This window comes from Malurus melanocephalus, unplaced genomic scaffold (assembly GCF_030028575.1).
Source record: "Malurus melanocephalus ecotype Western Australia unplaced genomic scaffold, MMel_1.1 scaffold_11, whole genome shotgun sequence".
Classification (NCBI taxonomy): domain Eukaryota; kingdom Metazoa; phylum Chordata; class Aves; order Passeriformes; family Maluridae; genus Malurus; species Malurus melanocephalus.
This window is the reverse complement of record NW_026623243.1, coordinates 1,109,669-1,131,044: the sequence shown is the minus strand read 5'-3', so window position 1 is coordinate 1,131,044 and position 21,376 is coordinate 1,109,669. Positions and strand designations below refer to the sequence as shown.

General features: G+C 36.5%; 1 protein-coding gene across 4 annotated transcripts in view; it reads left to right on the top strand.

The window, feature by feature from the left end:
- The window catches only part of CADPS2 (calcium dependent secretion activator 2), a 270,492-nt gene that overhangs the window by 242,287 nt on the left and 6,829 nt on the right, over positions 1-21,376 (top strand). For all 4 annotated transcript variants that reach the window (XM_057378528.1, XM_057378520.1, XM_057378511.1 and 1 more), the window contains one exon: positions 5,072-5,179. In XM_057378528.1, the coding sequence (XP_057234511.1) occupies positions 5,072-5,179 (108 nt within the window). The remainder of the gene's footprint in view (positions 1-5,071; positions 5,180-21,376) is intronic.

Below are 21,376 nucleotides of genomic sequence, written 5' to 3'. Positions count from 1 at the left end.
CTTGTATTGCATGGCCTCATTTAGTTAGTTTTAAGAAGCAAACAATTTTTTTTTAGGGAAATGAGTGTTTATTCAGATGTGGCCATACTGTGCTATCATTTTTAAGCAGGATTTTCTTGGAGAACTCTATTTAAAAATAAAGTCTACGGAAGGGTCATTATCCTTACGCTTAGGGCTTCTCTTGCCTTCCTCCTCCTCTGCATACACCTGGGAATTGGCCCTTCTCTTTTCCAATCTATGAAAATAAGCTATTGTAGGATTGGAGGGAAAACCCTGCAGCATCTGTTTTAAGCCGCGAGTATTTTTGAGATACCTCTTAAATGCCAATCAGAAGGATGACTACTAATCAGTAGGAAAACTAAAATATTATGRTAAAATATAACTTTTGGGGGAAAAGAAAGCATATTTTAATACCCTTTTTTTGGGGGTGGCTGTAGTGTTTTGAAGACATTTTGCTCTAAGAATCAATTCTGGTGCAGATATTTGCATGCCCGTGTTGCCCCATGAATGCCATAAAACTACATGTCTATGAAAAGACATTAGTGTAAATGCTTGCAGAKTCACAGTTTAAATTTCACATGACARTTCTCMAAATACACACATTTCCTCTTTGCCAAAGTTGCCTTTTCTTTTCAAGAAGATCTTTTCAACAGAAAAAAATGCATTATTTTTTTTATTTTATACAAAATAATTTCTTTCATAACCATGTGAAACTAAAATGTTACCTTTGTAATAGACTCATTATGCAAATGCTGCACCTTCCTGCCTGGCTTATGTATTTCATTTTGTAAGAAATTAAGGGGATAATGATCTAGCCATGGATACAAGTAGATTTTATTCCAAAAATATTTTTATGATATTTTGATTCTGTTATTCCAAAGGCCAAGTGGTGAGCCTTGCAGTATTTAGAGAAGAGCTTTCAAGCAGTGAAATTTTCCAACATGCTCTTTCATTTAACGGTGGATACTGAATAAGGAGCTCCTGTGTTCCTCACAATAGCCCCCTCCAGCTCATCACTCCTTTTCATTTCATTGTTACATCCATGCTGTAGTTAAAATGACTCCCTCCAGGATGCAGGGGAGGGGAAAGAGGTGGAGAGGAGAGCAAACACAAAACTGGATGAAGTTTGTTATTGTATAGTTAGTGCCTAGCATCTGTTCACATCTTTGWAACATTAAAGCTTTAGCAGGATAGCAACTCCATTAAAGTAGTTTATTGTTTCTTGCTAATACAAGTTCGTTTAATGCTCTCTGATGTTAAAAAATGTTCTATGACAAATGTCAAAGTGAGAACAAGCATTACTCAAGTATTACAAATGTACATGATTTTCATTGAGGTTTATGCCAATAATTGTGAAATGCTGTTCAGAAACTTAAAATGCCTAATATTAGTGGCAGCATAAACCCCTTGCAGTCTTTCAGCAGCATAAAATTTGAATCCCTGGAAACTAAGGCAGTTCAGCAATACTTTTCACTAGGTGCTTGAGGCAAGTATTTCCAGCAGGAGTCATGCATGTCAATCATGAAACAGCTTCTATATAATCTTGGAAAGTGAAATAATGTATTTTAATATTTGTTTCCTTGATAAATAGACACTACGGCACTCTTCCTGTTAAAATGGGGAAAAGTAAGCTGTTTCTTCTTTATCCGAATTCATTGTTATGAAAAGGTGCCTGGCAGTCAGGACTCACCTACCAGTTAACAGTAAAAGAGAAAACCTGCACCTGTGGGATTAGGTGCAGCAGCAGGAAGTAAGAGCACTTGCAGTATATAATTAACAAGGATTTTAATTTTTTTTTTCCCAAACAGCATGTTCATCTTGCCAGGTTAGCTAGTGATTAACCCTAAAAAAGAATGTGCTGAAGCCTACACCCTTGTTTAAACTCATTCACTCACCAGTGTATTCAGTTACTTGTGTAACCAGTGACAAAGTAACCCTATTTACAACTCTTAATTTCCTGGTATTTTATTTGATGTCTTTGTGTTTCCAGTTTCTCTATTCATCTCTTTGTCTGGTTCTCTTTCATTTTCAGATAGGCAAAACATCTTGTCTTCTGAATAAAACAAACTTGCAATAACTTTCTATCTATCATTAAAAAAGTCCACCTTTTTTCTTGGGGAAACTTTCAGACCATCTTTTTTATACTTATCTGGATAATATACCAGGTTAAATTCTTCTCCCAAAGATGTGCAAATAACTCTCATTAATTTCAACAGATGTTCTGCGAGAGATTCAGAGATTTTTTTATGAGTATAGATGTGGAGATGGGAATGCTTTAGTCTTTTGAATTAAATGCCTCCTGTGACAGTTATTTAAAATATATCTGTTTCTATTTGTCTTCTAAGGTACATGAAATTTCTTATTTGGTTTGTTTAATTATGTACTGATGTGGGTTTTTTCTGATGCTTCATAATTTAAAACAGATCAGTAGAGAATCATGTAATCAGAGGTTTCCAAATAATACATAATATCTGTTTTTAAAAAAAAGTTATAATATTAAATATACAGCATTAAAACTGTTTTGATGCTTATAATCGCTTTCTTTTCTTCTTCCACATGTTTGGAAAAAACAAATAAATTCAGTACATCCAAATGGAGAGATAATGAAGTATTTGATATACTATTGGTTTATTCGATGATTAAWGTGTCCTTTGCCACCATGAGAAAGTTGGTTAACCTTCAATGATTTTGGTGAGGTTTTAAAACAGAGTCATACTTTTGAGTATTGATAATCTGCCTTGCCCAGACTTATTTCTACTGTAGTCAGACAATCTTTAAAAGGAAAATTAATTTTTTTTTCCACAGCAGTATCAAAGATAATTATCCTGCACACATTAAGCAGRATGAAGTGTTTTAAGGAACTGTAATTCTAATTGGTAAATGTCACCAGCTGTTGCAGTTACTCTTACTTGTGTATATTCTTTTAATGATTACATTCCTGTGCCACAAGCTACATGAAAATACATTCACTAGGTGTGAAATTCCCATATGTCACAGCTTCAAGACTAGGTAAACATCTCACAGATAAGGGKAGAGTTAATGCTGATGGGGAATGTTATTTTTCTAGCTTTGGCTATCTGCAARATGAACATTTTTTATTGAACTTAGTAAAAGAAAAAACCGCTTTAATTGCAGAATCACTAGGTTTTAGAATTCAATTGAAGATTCATTAATACATTTGAATATATATCTCTAAGAACCATAACCCGCCTTTCATTTGCTAGATTATGTCCTTCATCCATGTCTGGAGATTTTGAAATATGTTTCCCTATTCCKCCAAGTTACCTCTAGTCCAATTGCTGAAAGTTTTGTATCAGGTTTTAGAAAGTACATATGGTTTCAACACTGATTGTATTCTCTTGTACCAACACAAATGATATACTAAGCTAAAACATGGAGTTTTTTGTTTTAAATCTGCTTCACTTTGTGATTTGTCTTAATTAAAAGCATTTCTATCACATTTTAGTGAAGGTACATTTTTATTTTAGATTATATGTTCCTCTATATGTCTGTGATAGATTCAGGATAAGAAGAGTGAACCTCCTGATCCAGGAGGTTTCACTCACTGCAGCTTTGAAGAGAGAATGCTGTCATCCTATTACTGTAGTAGGATGACAGMAGTTTCTGGACAGGTTTTAGTGTGGGTATGTTCCATCTCTCCTTCCCTCTTGTGTTCAGACCTGTTCATATACATTACAAAATATTACATACAATAAGAAATGAAAATTTAAAGTTACTCACTTGCAGACTAGAAAGGAAGCCTTAATAAAAACATTATATGTAAATACTTTAACTAAATGAGCATGTTCATGCTTGCAGGCTTTTAAAATACGCTAAATATTTTACAGTGTTGTCTGTATCCTGTATTCAGACAAGAGCTTCTGAGATATAGAAATGTCTTATACCTGTGAATTCAGGGGCTCTTTATAGCTGCTCTTGTCCTCCTTCCCTAGAACTATTGATTATTGTGTATGGAGTTTTAGCAAAATCTGGATCCTTAATAACAGTTAAGGCCTGTGTTAAGGCTTACTATAAGGTGTTACAGAACTTAGCATTCTTTTGCATGCCAAGAACATTAAACTATTATTTGAGAGTAAGTTATACTTTTACAAACTTGCTCACACAGAGGGCATTTGCAGAAGACTTTTGAAAGTGCRTTCTTGGTTCCTGTTAGGAAAAAGTGAACTCCTTGGCAGCTCTGCATACACTGCCTGTAAAGGGCATGCTGCAGGCTGTTAGGAGTGTTAGTGTGGAACAGCTTTTTGTGACTACAGAGATCCAGAAATCACAGCTGGACAGGAGAGAACAGCCACCACTGTGCCTGTCCAAATGTGGTATCACATATCCTAGCCTGGCTCGTGTTTGTGGGGGTTGTATAAAAATTATGCCTACTCTGCTCTTCATACAGAACATACATCAGTATAAGGGGAAAATTTCAGTCCTTGCTCTTCCCCTAGCCATTCTCTGGGCTGCCTGCAACAGTGCAACCGTTTACAAAATATAAGGGTACAGGACTATACTCAAAACAGCCTTTTTATGCTGTTTTTCAGGGAATTGCTTGAACTTAGTTTGAATTGCAGTTARTTAGGGCTAACCTCAGACACAACATTCAACTGTACGTTGGAAGTAAATTACAAGAAGTCTTAGGCAATGGAAAAGGAACTGAATGCTTTTTTAAAGTATTTTCTGAATGTTGTAGCAGGACTTGGATCTCCACACTCAGGTTGGAGTTATTATCTATGACTGGCTATCTCACTAACAAAAAAAATGAGAAAGATGTTCAAATTTGCCACTGATGTTACCAGAGCAAAGACTTCATTCAATTGCATATGATAGTGTAGATTTATGACTCAAAGCATCCATAATTAAAACACATAGAACTTCATTGATAGTGAAACCTCCTGAACATGTTAACTAACCCAGAATTTGCAGATTTTGTTAATATGATTTATACATGTGTGAACATTGTAACATTTGTTTTCATTATGTTTAACTTCTTTAAAGGCTCAGTTGTTGAGGGTTCTGTCCTTCCTTTTGCATTACTTTCTCSCCTCACTTTTTGTCTTCACAGAAGCCAGGGATGGATCTTGCAGACACCTACATTATGTTTGTTCGGCAAAACCAGGATATCCTTCGAGAAAAGGTCAATGAGGAAATGTACATAGAGAAGTTATTTGATGTAAGTACCTACCCTTGGAAAGTTTGCTGATATCACTACTACATCAGAAGGGACAAGCTGCACTTTCATGGTTTTCAACAAGCTGTTTAGATATTCTTCTCTGTTGGTAATCTTTTCTTTTGCTCATTATTTACAAGCTTCAGCTTGTAAAGCTGAAGGGTAGCCTTTCTTTAAATACTTTCTGTGTTGAACTTTGAAGTTCTAGAAGGCAGAAATAGAATTGGTAGAAGATTATTATTTGCAATCATATTTTTTTCACTTTGAGTAGTCCAATTATATTCTATCTTTTGATTTTGAATTTGTTAATGGAGAGAATTGGATTGGTGTGCTTTATTGATTCCATTGCAGACCCAATTCCCCTAAATTCAAAACTTCTRCACATCACTGCCTGCTTGTATCAGAAAGAGTATACAGATGCCAGGTACATCTGTGGGTTTGGTTGGTATTTCTTTGGAATGACTTTTGGAATTCTGTTTTATGGATTTCCAGTTTAAGAATTCTGATTTCTTAAGCCTGACATTTATAAACATTTATTGAATTTTCATATTCATTTTCAAAATTCTAATCCGACTCCTGCAAGTTCAGAGTAATCCTCATCCTCAAGGTGCAAGCAATACTTTCCTTCAGCTTTGATAATAACTTCTGCAGCCTTCCTCCGTTCATTCCTTTGCCCTGATTCCTCATCCTTTTGTTAGAAATGATCACATTTCAGCTCATTCAAGCTCTGACCACCAATTTATGTCTAGTATGTCCTTTTCTGAATTGCCTGAAGGAGAAGCTATAGGCAACCAAAATTCATACTTTCTCTATAAATTTAAAGAACTACATATGTAAAACATATGTGAAATAAAAGTTATTTAACTGTAAACTTGGATCAGGTTACATGACAATTATCTCAGTCACTTAGTTATACAGAAATTTGMACAGGAAAATAAGTCATCTCTAGCACTGTGCAATAGAATTTATTACAAACCTAATTCTAGAACACAATATAGACTTTGAAATGTATTTATTTGTGTCAACTCTTAAGTATTTTAGAAAGCTTTGCTGGCAGTTTCGTTTAATTATGCAAGTTACAGCAAATGTTTTCATAACAGCAATTCACAGCCTTTACTGTGACACTACAGTTGTGGCAGTCACAGAAGGTCCCATAACATAGACTCTCAGCCATGGTATGTCATGTCAGTGTTTGTTGTTTGTTAGACTGGGTGGTCAAAATAAGACTTATCTCTCAGATTTTATATTTCCAGACACTCCCAGGCAGCTTAACAAAAAAAAAAAAAGTATCATCTGTTTTAATAAGCTAAGTGCTAATATGTGTGAAAGGAATGATTTTATAAAAGCTTTGATGCCCTGCAGGGGTAGAAAAATTATCATCCATCCAGCTGGCACCTTCACAAAGTACTAAAACCGTATTAGCAACTTCTGCTTCAGTTTGCTTTTGCAATGAATCTGCAAGCATATGTTTCATTTTCAAGTTTCTATTTTTTTGTTTTTCTTTGGGGTTATTTTTGCTTATGTTGTCATTTTCTGAATGTTAATAAAATTATCTGCCTAAGGCCAAGTCTAACTCTCACTGGAGAGACCACGTTAACTTTTTTGGTGYAGTGGGATGGGACTGAGTCTCGGGCTGTGTCCACACGGGGCACTGGCCAGGGCCTCCACACYGTTAAGTCACCAGCACAGTTCCTGGCATGACTTTGGCTTAGCATTAACACAAGGACAGGGCTTCAGTAGCACTGGGTTAACATGGGTTAAGGATCTCTCCYGAATTCTCAATGCTTGTATCTGAAAGAAAAAATATATACATTATATGTATTTTGTGTATCAAATATCGATTTGTGACTTTATTTTTCTTTATATATGGCAGTATCACATCTCTATGTAACATCACACTGGGAGATATAACTGACTGGACAGATGCAGATAAAAGCAATAACAAATATGGAAGCTCACAGCATTCAGAAATTTAAAACAAAGTCTTCTCACTTCTCTAATTCACCTTTCCTGACATTAATTCAGATTTAGAACATTGTAAACTGAGCAAGATTTTTCACATGATTCTTGGGAGAGTTTTTTAAAAGTAGTGCTTTAGCAAAATCTAGGCACTCTTTTTGTGAGTTCAAATCTGTTAGGTTATATTTCAGTAGAAAGAATAAAATATATTCACATTTTTATGTAAATATGCTCAAGCTATTCAACTGACTAGATCATGGCTGCTCACTTCCATCTTAAAACACTGTATTATTATCAGCTAAGTAATCATCAGCCAAGTGAAAGAGRAAAAGAACATTTTCCAGTGCTTCAGMCAGGGAAACACCTCATCCAGGATARCAAAGAAATCTGACTGTGTGSTAGAGGTTTTAGTTATAAATGTAGTCTAAATCCAGCCTCAGAGACTGTTTTAAGCCCTCAAAAATGTGTAAATTGCAAACTATTTATGCACAGATTTTACTGACTTGATCCAAGGCTGCTATAGGCTAAAGCTATTACAGTGACCAAGGGAACAGCATGTCTATCACATGAAGTTATGTAYGTAACAAATATCAATTCAATTTAAGAATAGCATTGATACAAGAACAAATGCCTAGCAGTGAGTCACAATATGCTAAGACTTTTAGAAAATTTTTCATCTAACTGAGAAGTCTCAAACTAGAGAGAAGACAAAAAAAATATATGATGTTTCATATTGGTTCTTGGTAAGCCTGGAAAAGCAGTGTTGTGCTATACAAAATACAAAAATAAGGAGTATGGAATTTAAGCTTGTGACATGAACCCTTAAATATGACAGAGRTTCAAATCTCCAGTAACTTTGGAAGCAGATTGGGCTGATTCTTTCTGCACCATTTTTAAATCATTTAAATATTGTGCTTCAGTGCATCTGCTGATCTTGGAGCAGAACCAAGGTGGAAATTTTTTCCCTTCATTTCCTCTGAAAAACTCAACTTCTGGGTACACGTCATTGTTACCTCCTCTGGAAGGGCTGTGGACAGCAGGCAGAGCAGTATGTCTGCGTGCTGCTGGGAGCACTCGTCTCTCCCAGGTCAGTGTGCCTTCTTGTTCTCAAGACTAGTCACGAGGTTTGAAGTTACAAAGATTTGACACTTAGTCATTTTATCAGAGACAAAGCAAGGAATTTTTGCCTTCCTTTGCAGTATGTGACATAGTCTTCTTCCAGAAATTAACTGATTTTAGGGAATTTTGCTAGTCAAATTCCTTCTGTCACAGGGACACTGGACATTTATCTCCATTCGTATGCAGTAACAGTTTATAGTTGAGCGTGGTGGGGGGTGGAGAGTAGTGTTTGTTTTTAACATCACATTTCTTAAAGAGCACTTGAAATGCTTTGTACTGTATTGCACATGATTATGCTCTGCAGTAGCTCTGGGCTAATGTGTTAGAAACAGTATATTATTTTATCTTTTTTTAAAACAGTTTAAAAATACTTGTTCTCAGAAAAGATAGTAAAACAAGTTGATTAATGGAAAAATTGAATWTTTAGAATATAATTACGCAAACCTRGAGTAAATAGAAAATATTACTAGTTATTATTAACACCTCTTTTATAATCTGCTTGATGGTTGATGTCASAGCATCTGTGCTACCTATCAAAAAACAGTGCTTTGTATTTGATCACAAAATTGTTCAGTTTTTAAAATATATAACTATGAAATTCCTGTGGAATCTGGTTCTASCTTCTTAATATCAGTAGGTGTTTTACCATTAACTTTAATAAATGCAGTACTGTGTCCATAAACATGGTTATTCTCATTCACTAGACTTAGATTCATGTTTCTACTAGAACTTTTTAGATGGGACTAATAAATCTTGAACTCCTGTATATGAAAATGTATATTTTCATATACATTACACTTGTAAATCAAAAATTATTTCCTTTAAACAAAATTGTATTTTGTTGACAAATCTCTTCAAAAATATTCTTTTAATTTCATATAGAGCTCTGTTAAAACCTCAATGCAATACTTACTTTCTGTATTAGTGTGTAGTTCCTAAGTGCCACTTGGGTAGCTTCTCGCTTTGTTGTACCTGTGAATTGCACATGAAGTATGGATATTCTTGTTTGAACACAGAAAAATATCATTCTGGACATTTTTGCTTCAGATCCCTTCTTGGTGTATTTGCCATTACAAGCATTATCTAACAGGTTGTATTTGTGATGGATCTGTTGTGGGAAACTTACAGCATAAACAGATTTATTATTCCAGTTTTATTACATATGCAATGAAATCTTTATGCAATTTGTGCTGCTCTGAGAAATAAAGAATGGGTTTCAGAGAACAGCTATAACACATCAGTGTTCAGCCATTGATAYAACTGAAAGGTTTTCCAGTTTTTTTAGGCTATAATTTCTGGGRAAACTCTTCCCAATTGCACCATAAACACATAGGGTGCACATCCTAAAAAGTCAGCATTAGCAAAGAGGTCCCCTTAGTTACCTTGTACAAGATGGCATCTGTGAGCAGATGTTGGCTTTGGCCATGGTTGCCCATTTCTTCTGGGTGCTAAACTGGTGTGGGTTGATGGATATTCCTGTTGACTTTGCAGGGACTGCCCATGTAGGAACACTTCCTGGAGGCCATGGCCTTGTGCATGGTAACAATTCAACAAGCAGTGTAAGAGATGTAAATGGTASGGAATTCATACAGCTGTCCTTGGAGTGCAGAAAGACTGAACATATTTATGAACAGTTTAAAAGCTTAAACACTCCAAATTTACATAGCACATTTACATAGCTTTTGTATTTTAAAAGTTCAGATGTAAWGTGAAATTCTTCTTCTGTTGAAAAACTGCTTGTATTTTGTATTGAATGTTTGTTAAATGCTAGTGGTATTCCCATATGCCAACAATTATTTTCATTTTCCATTAGTAGCAGGGATGGACAATTCAAGTTCAATGATGTACTTGAGATTATTTGAGATCTTAATTATTCTTCAAAGATTATTATGTCATGTACTTTGCTCTATGGCTAAATGGAGATATGAAGGATTCATCTCATTAATTTCTGTTTGCCATCRTATCTACAACTATATATTTAGTAAATGCTTTATTTAATTCCTTAATTTCTATAGGTTTTCTGACCTTTTACCAAAAAAAGTGTTTAAAAATGTGCAAATCCTGGTGTTACATAGCTAAGAAGAACACTTAATTTGAGTTTCCAGTAGTAGTACCCACTCCTTGTGCTGTTTATGTCTACTTCAAAAGCATCACTTTTTTTAGTATTTAGTATTCAACAATGTTTTTCTAGGAAACTTCAATTGTGATTCTTTTTTCTCCTTATTCTCAAATTGCTTCCTGTCACGCTAATTTTAATAAATAATCTTCACTTTTGTTGTTATGTAATTATTTGCAAGTGTGTGATTTGACAAAAGGTCTACTTGGTTAAAGGCCACATTTGAATCAAAAGCTGTGTTTGTATTAACCTCTGAGAAACATGAGAGGACCGTGCCTAATTACTTTTAAAAAATAYTCAAAAAATGGATTGTAGCTTGTTGATCTTCTCATTTCTTTGATAACTCAGAGTAATCTTCAAGAAATATGTGGGCTTCTTTCTCAGATTCTTGAAATTTGATCACAGTGCAAAATTGTCCTTTGGCGCAAACCCAGAAATACACATCTTTGCATGATGCACCTGGACATATGTGGCAGGTCTGGTAGAATCAGCTAATTAACAACACAGGCTTAAACAGGCACCTCATCTGGCAGTGTAGTTAGTTGCCTGATGGTGCTCAGCAGGATTTGGTAGTGCTTTTTATTTTTCTATCCTAATGGTCTGCTGCCCACCTAATTTTGCCTTATTGTCAGCCACTACTTACCGCAGCTTGAGGCCCTCCCAGGAGGCTAAATTATTATCAAAGGATTAGGGAGATGTAGCCTTGCAGCTCTGACATTTCTGATTACTTGTCTATGCCAGAACAGTAATTAGCTGTGACTAATTAAGAAAAATGTTCCTGCCATAGAAAACCATTTAAAAGAACTGAGAAGTAGAAAAGCAATTGAAAAGCTGAGCAGTACTCAGATTTGCCGATGCTCTTTAGATTTTCACCAAAGTCTTAACTCATCTTTAATTACGTCTCTTATTTTATAGGGAAAATAGAAAGCTCGTGAAATGAGAACCACTCTGCAGTTGTCTCSTGACCTAACAGAATTTTTTGTAATTTTGAAACAGTTGTATCTTTTTTGGTAAAAGAATTTTAGAGAAAACTGTAGTCAGTGCCACTGAAAATTGAATTATACTGACATGCTCAAAAATAGGAAACAACATCTTGCAAATTTACTGTTCGAAGTCTTTTTAAAGTTCATTTAATTATTTCTRATGTTTTCAAATAGTCGCCTCATTTTTCTAAGTAACAATCTCTAGAAAAGAAAACTAGTTTATTTGGAATCTGAAAAACTGTAACTTCCATCTGATTTCATATAATGTGGAAGTTTTCTTTGATTTTATTTTTTCTGGGTTATGCTGAGAAAAAGAGTGCCACTCTTGGAGGGTGCTGATTATGCTGCTATGACTGCAGCAAAGCTCAGTACTGTTGAAATCAACAGGACCACAACACACTTAAAGCAAAGCATGTGCTTCAGAGTTTGCTGCTCCAGGATCAGAATATTCAGCACTTTGTAAGCTCTTTTATAGTGTAGCTGGTAGTGTTTTCTCCAGAGAAACACCATGACATAACACAACAACTGTGTTTTATATGGTTTTGATATGATACACYTTCACTCGTCTTCATTTCTTATGCCATTTTAAATTTCTGAATTTCCATCTTCTTGTGTACCACACAACCCAAAAAGATATAAAAATTATTTTCTCAAGACATCAAATATCCCTTAGTCCAATCTGCATTTGGTATTCATGGACTGAATGTCTGACAGCTTTTTCACACCAATTCAATCATATTACTTAAATTTTTCCAACTAAGAGTAAGAAACTATGAAATAGATAAACGTGCTCTCTAGCTATAAAAGGGAAATAGAAAATTATTTTTAGGGTGCTAAAACTCATGTACTGCTATTCAGAATTCCTGATACTGTCCTACCCCCTAATTTCTCTGACTTGTGTGAGAAGCTCACTTTTTTGGAAAAAAAAAAAAAAAGAACAATGTTTAAATTGCTCTTAAAAAGCAACTTTAAATGGGTGTCATGAGTCACAGGAGGAAAAATGGGGGGAGCAAAATCCCAAACTTAATATCCTAAAGCCTATCTGATTTCTTTTTTCTTTTTTTGAGGGAATTTTTTCAATCAAACAGAACTATGAGAGGATGTTGCTTGTTTCTGTGGGAAGGGGCTATAATATCGAGAGCTTCCAGTACAATTTCCTCACATACATTTCTGGTATATACTTTTCATTCATTTATTAACTTAGTTAAATGCGTCTATCTGTCACTTACAATATCCATTCACTAAAAACAATAACAATTCTATCTAATAAAAGAGAACTCCTTCCAACATCCAAGCACAATTTAGTCCTTTAACCTTTTTATCCTGCTAGGCATAAAGTAGCAACATCTCATTCCAGGCACTGCACTTTTTCTTCTTATCTAGATGGCTTGAAATGTGTCTAGCAACTTAATAGAATCAATTGAGCGTGGACAACCGTAAAAATATCAAATAGCACTGAAACTTTAGATGAGTCTGTCAGCAAGTGTTAACTGTGGCTGCAGCTTTCACATTCTACACAGTCAAGAGAAATCAATAAGGATTGTACCATTTATATTGTCTTACCTAATGTTTGTTCACCATGAAGTGCCAGGCACAAGCACCATCTAGGGAATATTGATTTCTTGATGTACTGTAATTCACACACATATAAACAGCAGGAGAACCTCGTGGCTTCTCAAACCTTACTAGCAGGTTTGATATTTATACTTGTATTTCATTTGGGTCAAGCTTAGTTGAAAAATGAAAATAAACAAAACTCTGCATAAGTGTTCACAAATAGACCACAACAATTGTTGATCGTATTACAAGAAAAATAGTGCCAGAAACCGTAAGAATAATCTGGTGTGACTCGAAGGAGTCAGGCATAACAGCAAGAGGTTGCTATGTTGCAAATCAAAATAGTACCAGGTAAGGATGCTGCAGAGTGCTCTGACACAAATTTGTCAGTGGAAAGAGCTTCTTCACCAATTTGAACATGGGAAACTGAAGCTTTAGTGCTGATTTAAATGTGCAGAAGTGTTGAACTATATAGAAATTATTTCCTTTAAATAATTTTCAGGTGTTTCACTGTATGTTTTCTGAATTCACATTGCACTGACTTTCCTTTGCATTATACTACACTAAAAGTGCGAAAAAAAATTAAAAATAATGCATAGAGAAATCAGCTCAAAGAAAAAAGAAAACCCAGCACAGCTGTAAAATCTACATAGCTGAAAGAGTGTTCACGTAACAGGGTCAGGGATGAAAAGGAGCAAACTAGGCACCTGCCCAGTCCAAGGATATTTTGTCCAGAGAGTGGGGAGGAGAGAAGCAAGAGAGAGGCAGGAGGCTGGACCTGTACTCCACCTTAGGGCAGCTCAGTGTAGTGCCCAGTCAGTGTGATGTAAGAGACGAGTAGCTCCAGCAGTGTGCATCTCTCTGTCAGCTTCACTTCTGTGTCCAGCCCTGTCACATGGCACTGTGGTGACATAAAGAGTAAAGGGACAAGTCGGAAAGAAATGAACTGCCTGTAAATGTGCACTCARAAGAACTCAGGATGTTTTAAATACTGTAAGAAAAATATGTACTTGATCTCTCACCACAGGAAGCAGGGAGTCTAAGTAGATTCTAGGACAAAAACTACTAATGTGAGTGAGTGTAAAAGCTACAGCACAGATGCTGACCCAGTTTCAGCCTATGTCCCTTTTGGTACTGACATGAAAAATATTCTTACTTTATGGAATATAGCTAGCTGGAGGTCTTCTCCTGTGGTCTCTTCGATGATATCTCACTTCAGAAATTGAGAACTCCCAAGGGAGTTCTGGATGAGTGGGCAAAAGCAGAGATGGGTGAATTACATACCTTACTGGCAGGGTGAACCCAGACCTTTAAGCATCCTGAGGGCCACAAAGATAATCCTAGGACTGGAGCATTTTTCCTGTGTAGACAGRCTGAGAGCTGGAGTTGTTCAGCCTGGAGAAAAGAAGGCTCGAGGGAGACCTGAGAGTAGTGTTCCAGTGCCGTAAGGGGGCTCATAAAGAGGAGGGAGAAGGACTTTTTATATGGGTGTGTAGTGAGACAAGGGACAATGGTTTTAAACTGAAAGCACAGGTTTAGATTAGATGTTAGAAAGTAAGTCCTTACTCAGAAAGTGGTGAGGCACTGGAACAAGCTGCCCAGAGAGGTTGGAGATGTCCCATCCCTGAAAGTGCTGAAGGTCGGGATGGATGGGGCCTTTAGGAACCTGGCCTGATTGGGTGGCATCCCTGCCCATGGCCGGAGGGTTGCAACTGGATGATCTTTAATGACTCTTCCGATTCAAACCATTCTATGATTCTGTGATTCTGTAATGTTAGGCATGCACTGGAAGACTGCTTAGCATTTGTAGGGCTAAGTACATTTCTAGGGCTTTTAAAACTGRAGCCTGATAGCAATAGGCAACTGTTACAATGAGTAACAACTTGGTCATTTTGCATTACATTAATTTGTTTATTTTAAGGATCCAAGCTGGYTTTCATTTCAGGGTCACTTAAGTGATATTTCCCGCTCTGTGCCTTGGAGGATGTTTGCAGATGCACCCAAATTGCACCACAACACGGAGTGTAGCAAGACCGACAATGTTTGCTCCAGAGAGTTTTAGCACCAAAATAACCTATGGAAGTTCTGTTCACAGATGCTGTGCATATCCAGAATRGAACAGAGAAACTGTTTATGCTGTCAGTCTCTCACAGTCATGAGCATCGTGTTAGTAGCTACTGTTTAAAATCAGAACAGTAATATTACATATGTCCAGGTATGGAAGGAAGTTATGTGTGTCTAATTCTGCAGACTTCCAATTTCSCAGCTTATCTGTCGTATGTGAAGAAGCCAGAAAAAACTGAAGGTCACAAACATTGTAAAGTAGCATAAATTTGTAAATTGCTGTTTAACAACCAATATGCAATACAAATGAATACTGTATATTTTAAATTAAAAGTGTATATTTATTTGTAAATTGGCAGCAGTTCCATAGCAACTAGCCACCTTCTCATTATGAGCYGAAAATATGAACAAATTGCTTTCCTTCTAGAAGATAAGCTTTTCATGTTAGATGTTCTTCATTACTTCAGACCTGTATCTTTTTTGATCAGGAATTTCAAAGATGCTTAATATGCTTTTAACACTTGTTTTTCATCACTAATCTATCTGAACAAGGTCTTTCTGTCAAGGTTTGGGATCCTTTTTCTGTTGAGCTCCTTTCCCTTTTCCCCTGATTGCTTTGGAAGTGGCAGGGGGAGTCCTTCATTCAAACAGGCAGAAAAGAGACTGACTAGAGACTAATGTACTTGTTCTTAAGAAAAACGAAATACTTTCTGAGCTTCCTGGGAGGTTGGAGTAACAGCAAAAAAAAAAAAAAAAAAGGCAGAAGAAAGCCAAAGGAAGCATCCTGCTTCCTTTGCCAAGAAGAGTGCTTAAATATGCTACAATCAGATATAAAAAAAAAAAACTGGGGGGCTGGAGGGTGGGGTGAGTAGGAAAAAATAAAAAAAGGGGGGGGGGGGGGGAGGTGTACCCAAACAGAGTTTGTGATTTCAAATTACTAAACTCAAGAAATCTTGGTCCTGATCACTGTATCAGGAATGTTGGAGCAGACAGTGGTGTCTGATTCCTTTCTCACTCTTCCTTTCCTGACACATATACCTGTAATTTAGGCTGTCAATATTTTTGCACATCCCTAGAACAAAGTTCAAAACTTGGCTCAGTCTTTAAGGCCCAGAGGAGGAAGCAGAACACGGAAGCTGGATGAAAGCCTGAGATGTTTCCAGGAGGGTGCCTAGATAAATGGTGCCAAACATTAGGGGTGTAAGACAATGGTGAGGTGAAAGAGGAATGTGTCAGGGGCTCTGTGYGAAGTAGGAGCTCGTGAGGGAACACAGGAGCATTACAGCACAAATAAGGAACACAGCAATGGCAGGACTTCTGGATAAGTCCTTGAATAAAAATGTAGGAAGAGACTGTAGCGAAATGGGGAATAGAAATAAATAGAGTTTTTGCAATTGAGAAAATATTGATTTAGTCATTTGCATTTTCCAGATCAATGGCTTTTAAATATTTGGGTTATTTTTTTTTTTTTTTTTTTTTTTTTTTTTTTTGTGCAGGGAAAAGTCTTCATTTGTTTGTCCTGTTTGCTACCCGCACAGTTCCAACATGACCAACTCCATGGATTTTTCACTCATGCTTAGTTTTATCTTAATTTATTTCAGTTTATCTTAAATAAAATTTTCTCCCTAAGAGGAGAAAAGGGTTCTTAAGTAATAAATGTGCTGGCATCATTTATTGGCCCCCAAACCAATAGTATTCTCCTTCTTGAACATTTATGAAAATGTAAAAGTAAGCTTCCCAAACCTTCCAGGTCTGATATCTGCCTCCTAAGGGATTTATATTATTACTGGATAGAAGCTACAGTATACTAATGTMCACCTTCAGCTTCAATAGTTGTATTGATTGTATTTTTATGTTTTACATAAGAGTAAAAGTAATGTATCCTGTGGAAATATACATGAATGTATACAAGTGAACATGTAGATGAGGCAGTGCTTGGTCAGTGCCCACTAAAAGGAGTCATAGTTCTGTCTCAACAGTCTTTATATCACCTGTTTACCCTGTAGTCTCTTTGCTATTAAACTTATGCCATATAATTTTGTATCTCCAAGGATAGCTGTGCATTGAATCAAAAGGTAGAGAAATTTTTCACATTTCAAAGAAATAATACAAACTTCTTTGGTGTCTTAAATAGGAAGATTGGTCTCACAAAAAACGCCCAAAAAGCAAACAGCCAGCAACATTAGGGTAGCTGTAAGTATAACCAGGCTACAAGCGTACTTGAAATTTGTTGTATCTGGAGATGATATAATTTTATTTCTGAAGTCGGAGGCCAGGTAACTGACCATTTCTGCCAGTTGTCTCTTACTGGCACTACTGTAGAAGAACATTACAACATAGAAACCTCTGTTGATTGAAAACAATAAGGTAAAACTCACAGTTGCACCACAAATAAAAAGAAAAACAGCTTTGCCTGGACTTCCCATGTAGGCGAAATTCTGGATTTTGGTGAGAATATTTTTTCAGGACTGGTACTGTAAACTTTAGTTCTCAAAGAATCAAAACTAGCTCAACATTTTATGTTGTGGCACTGTGAGGCCAGATATAATGAGAAACCACATYCTTGTGGGGCTGGATAATGTGTCGCAGTGTCAGTGGCTGTCACAGGGAAACCATGTGGAGCTGAGAGTGGAATGGGAAAGATCTTGTGTTAAAGCTTCTGTTCTTTAATTTTCCTGGTCATTGATAGAGTTTTTCTCATAGAAAATGTGACTGGAAGTGCCTCACAGACTGGTGCACATCTATGACCAGTGCAGTYTAGAAAAGAAAAAGACACTGGGGAGATAATTAGTTCCTGCCAGGGAATTGGTGGGAGGGCAGTACATCACTAGTCAGCAAGTTCTGGACTCCCTCAATTAGAAGAAGTTGATATTTTAAACTTTTGATACACTGACTTTTCTGTCTACCTACAGTCACTTCATTCTTCAAAGGTTCCTCAGGCTTTCTTAATCAAAAGGCTACCTAAGCCTGAGGGAAAAGCACAAATTACTTATGTAAATCTGCTTCCTTGTTGCTTTAGCTTGCAACTAAATATTTTTYATTTCTGAAAAACATATAAAGATATTTTGGATGTTAATTACATCTTTTTATTTCATTTCTTGTTTTGGTATTCCTGTGTATACATACCTTCTGATGTGTTACGGTGGCCAATAGGCTGAAAAATCCTTCCCCAGRTTGGGGGGAAGGTGGTTTCAGAGTTATCCAGACTTTCTAGCTTTTAGAAGAGTGCATGAACTCATCATTGCTCAGGTAAAAATCCTCATTGAAGTGGATGATATCAATACCTAAACTTCAATATACTATCTAAACTATACTATCTATACTATCTAAACCTTGGAGTATTTTCAAAAACACTGCAAATTACATTTGTGTCCCTCATTATCTTTACCATTCAACARAGGAAGTCAGTATGATTATTCAAATTTTTCAAAAAGGGAAATAAAAATATGAAACTTAAATCAGGACCTTTTTTTTACTGTTTGCATTTTAATGAATGATGTATTTAGTTTTTCACMATTTAACATTTTTTAAATGTTCTAGAAGTTCCTTGGCATCCTACTAGTATGCTGTATCATAAACTTGAAGCCATATAAGAGCATTGCCTTTTAATAAAAACTAGGCATTTTAGCAATTATAGTTTAATGTGATCGTGTTATTTCTTCTTTTATCTCATTATTGTTTTCTCACTGTMGTTTCTGCTGCACTTAGGGTACAATGTCTTCAGTCAGAAGTATTCTTTTTCTTACTGTTTCTGGTAGGGCAAGTAAAGCTGAAGGAAGTAGAAACATCCCGTTGTTGTCTGAGCGACTCAATTCCTGATCAATAGCGCGATAAAGGCTTCTGCAGGAGCATAAAATGCGGTTCTTAGAAAAGCTGTTCCACTGCCGTACTCAGCAGAGAGAGCTTTATGACGATGCCCATTTATCAAGAGCAGTCAAGGTATAGAAACTCAACGGGGTCTTGTGTCTTAGGCGTTAGGGATACCAGCCCTAGAAGGACTCAGCTATTGTGTATTGCTATGTATTGAGCCTCCTTCCAGGTGGCAAACAGCTGCACCTTTTTATAAAACTTCAAAAATAAATTTGAAGTGCTTGCTTTCAGCCGACAAGTGTTATATTTAATTGAACCATTCTGCGAATGTTATAGCTCAGGCACACAGAAAGATGGTGAATATTTAATATATTTGTTTTGTATTTCCACCGGTCAGCAGAATAATGAAATTCCTTAACTACTTCTCTTTAACTTGCCTGAAGAAAGCACGGTATGTTGCTAAATCGCTTTTCAGTAGCCCTGCCGAGAAACAACTTTAATCCTTGTTAGAAAATTGCAGAGTCTGGGCCTGACAAAGAGCTCATGCCTGGCGCATTGTGAGCGCTGGGAGCGGGGCGAGGGGAGCCCTTTACAGCTGCGTGCCTCCAGCCCGCCTGAGCTGGACTATTTAGGCGAGGAGGTTTGTCAATTCCTCCTGACAATGGAACGAGTTTTTCAGTGCCTGTAGCTGCGCCGAGCCCCGTTGGGGATCAATGCTGGCCATTCAAGCTGCACCCTCTTTCATTGCTTTGGTTTGTTAATTTAAGACTAAAGGTCTGCTGAGGGGGTTTAGGGTGTTTAAGAAAGCTGATGAACTGTTTAAGAAATCTGATGAACTGAGAGCGTTTATAGCCCTGGTGTGGCAACTATTGGCACTGAGGGAGCTGTGTCCTTGTTGACCCTCTTGTTATTAAAAATGCACAAGTGCTGCGCTTCTCAATATTTCAACACTCTTTCATTGTCAATACCACCTTCTGAGCCCTTCAGCTTGTTGCTTGCTCTAAAGATCTTCTTAGATTGGGTTTGAAAACTTCACCTTAAACACTAGATTAGACTGATGTTCTGTTTTCCGTGCTCCTGTTGATTTGTTGAACCTTCCCAGGGCTGGAAAGCAAGTAGCAGCTTGATGGGGAGACGGGCTGCTAATATGATTTACCAGTGTACAGTCATGCACAATAAGTGTGAATAAATACAAGGGTCTCACAGAGTCAACCCCAGCCTTTCCTTTTCTCTTATTTTTTACTTTGAAAGAGGTATCTCAGGAAAATGAAGTGAGTAATGCATGCCCTTACAGGAGCTGGATGGGCTATGAATAAGAAGAGAGGAGGAAATAGCAAGGCAAACATTTTTGTTAAACTGGTAGGCTGCTGTTAGGTGCTGATTTGGAAAAAATATACGATAAGCACTTACTGCTTTACTCTTGCATAGACAAMAGCAAAGGATGTGGCAGTAGTACCATAATAATGAACATCTGCAAGAGATGCATTGTCCTTTCACTGCTATGGTTACTAATGGGAAAGTTACTTCTTGAAACCAGTTAGAAGTGATAGTTGATGTTGTTATAACTGGATAATCTCAGTACAATTATCTAATCACTGAAGTTTTTGGGTTTGCAATAGGTTCCCATCAGTCACAGTAGAGCCATTTCTGCCTCTATAACATGTTCATGGTTGTCAAAATGYGTGGCCTTGGCCTCTCGGAGAGGAATTTGCAGTGCTGTGCTTTTTAACAGACTCAAAAAGAAGTTATAGGGAAATATTTATTTTCTTGTTATGAAGTCCAGCAGATTTATATTTATGCATCTTCAGCCTATACTAAATTCTCAAAACTAGTGGATGTATGAGCAATCATTAATGAGAGTCCTACCCACAAGAACCTCTGGGAGGATTCTAAAAATATACTGTATGCAATTTTTATTAAAAATACTGTGACAATTCAAAATAAAAATACATTTTTTCCAGTAAAGTAGCAGTCATATTTTTTCTGAGCAAGGTATGTTGACAGCAAAGCAAGTACTGCAGTATAATTTCACAATCACCAAATTAAACATTTATGCTGAAAKTTTAATGCATCAAAGCTAGTCAGGAAAACATATTATATTGCTTTCATTCATAAAATTGAGTAGAAAATTAATTTCCTCCAGCATCTTAGCTATGTTTTCAGTGCATGTAACAATATCACAGGTGTGTAGGGAGAGTCGAAGTTTTGCTGCATCCATCTGAAATAAGTTACSTGTCTGCGCTTTAAAACACATTTTACCAGAAACCTGGAACAGTCTGTTCTCAGTAATCTGTCGCTGTTCAGTATTGCTGTATGTGAGAATCAGTCTCAGAATTTTCAATCCTGTCTGTAGTCTGTTTGTCTGAGCAAGTCTGAGCCCATTCTGCTTACTGCTTGATACAAACAAAATACATTGTGGATGCATTATTGGATTTTTCTTATGGAAAAATATCAGTTTTTGATGAGCTTCACTACTAAAATAGTTCTCTTTACCAGGATTATATTTAAGATTAAAAACAGCAGAGTCTGAGTGATAATATATAATTCATCTTATTTTACTGCATTTGGGTAGAATGTTTGATGTAGGAATTT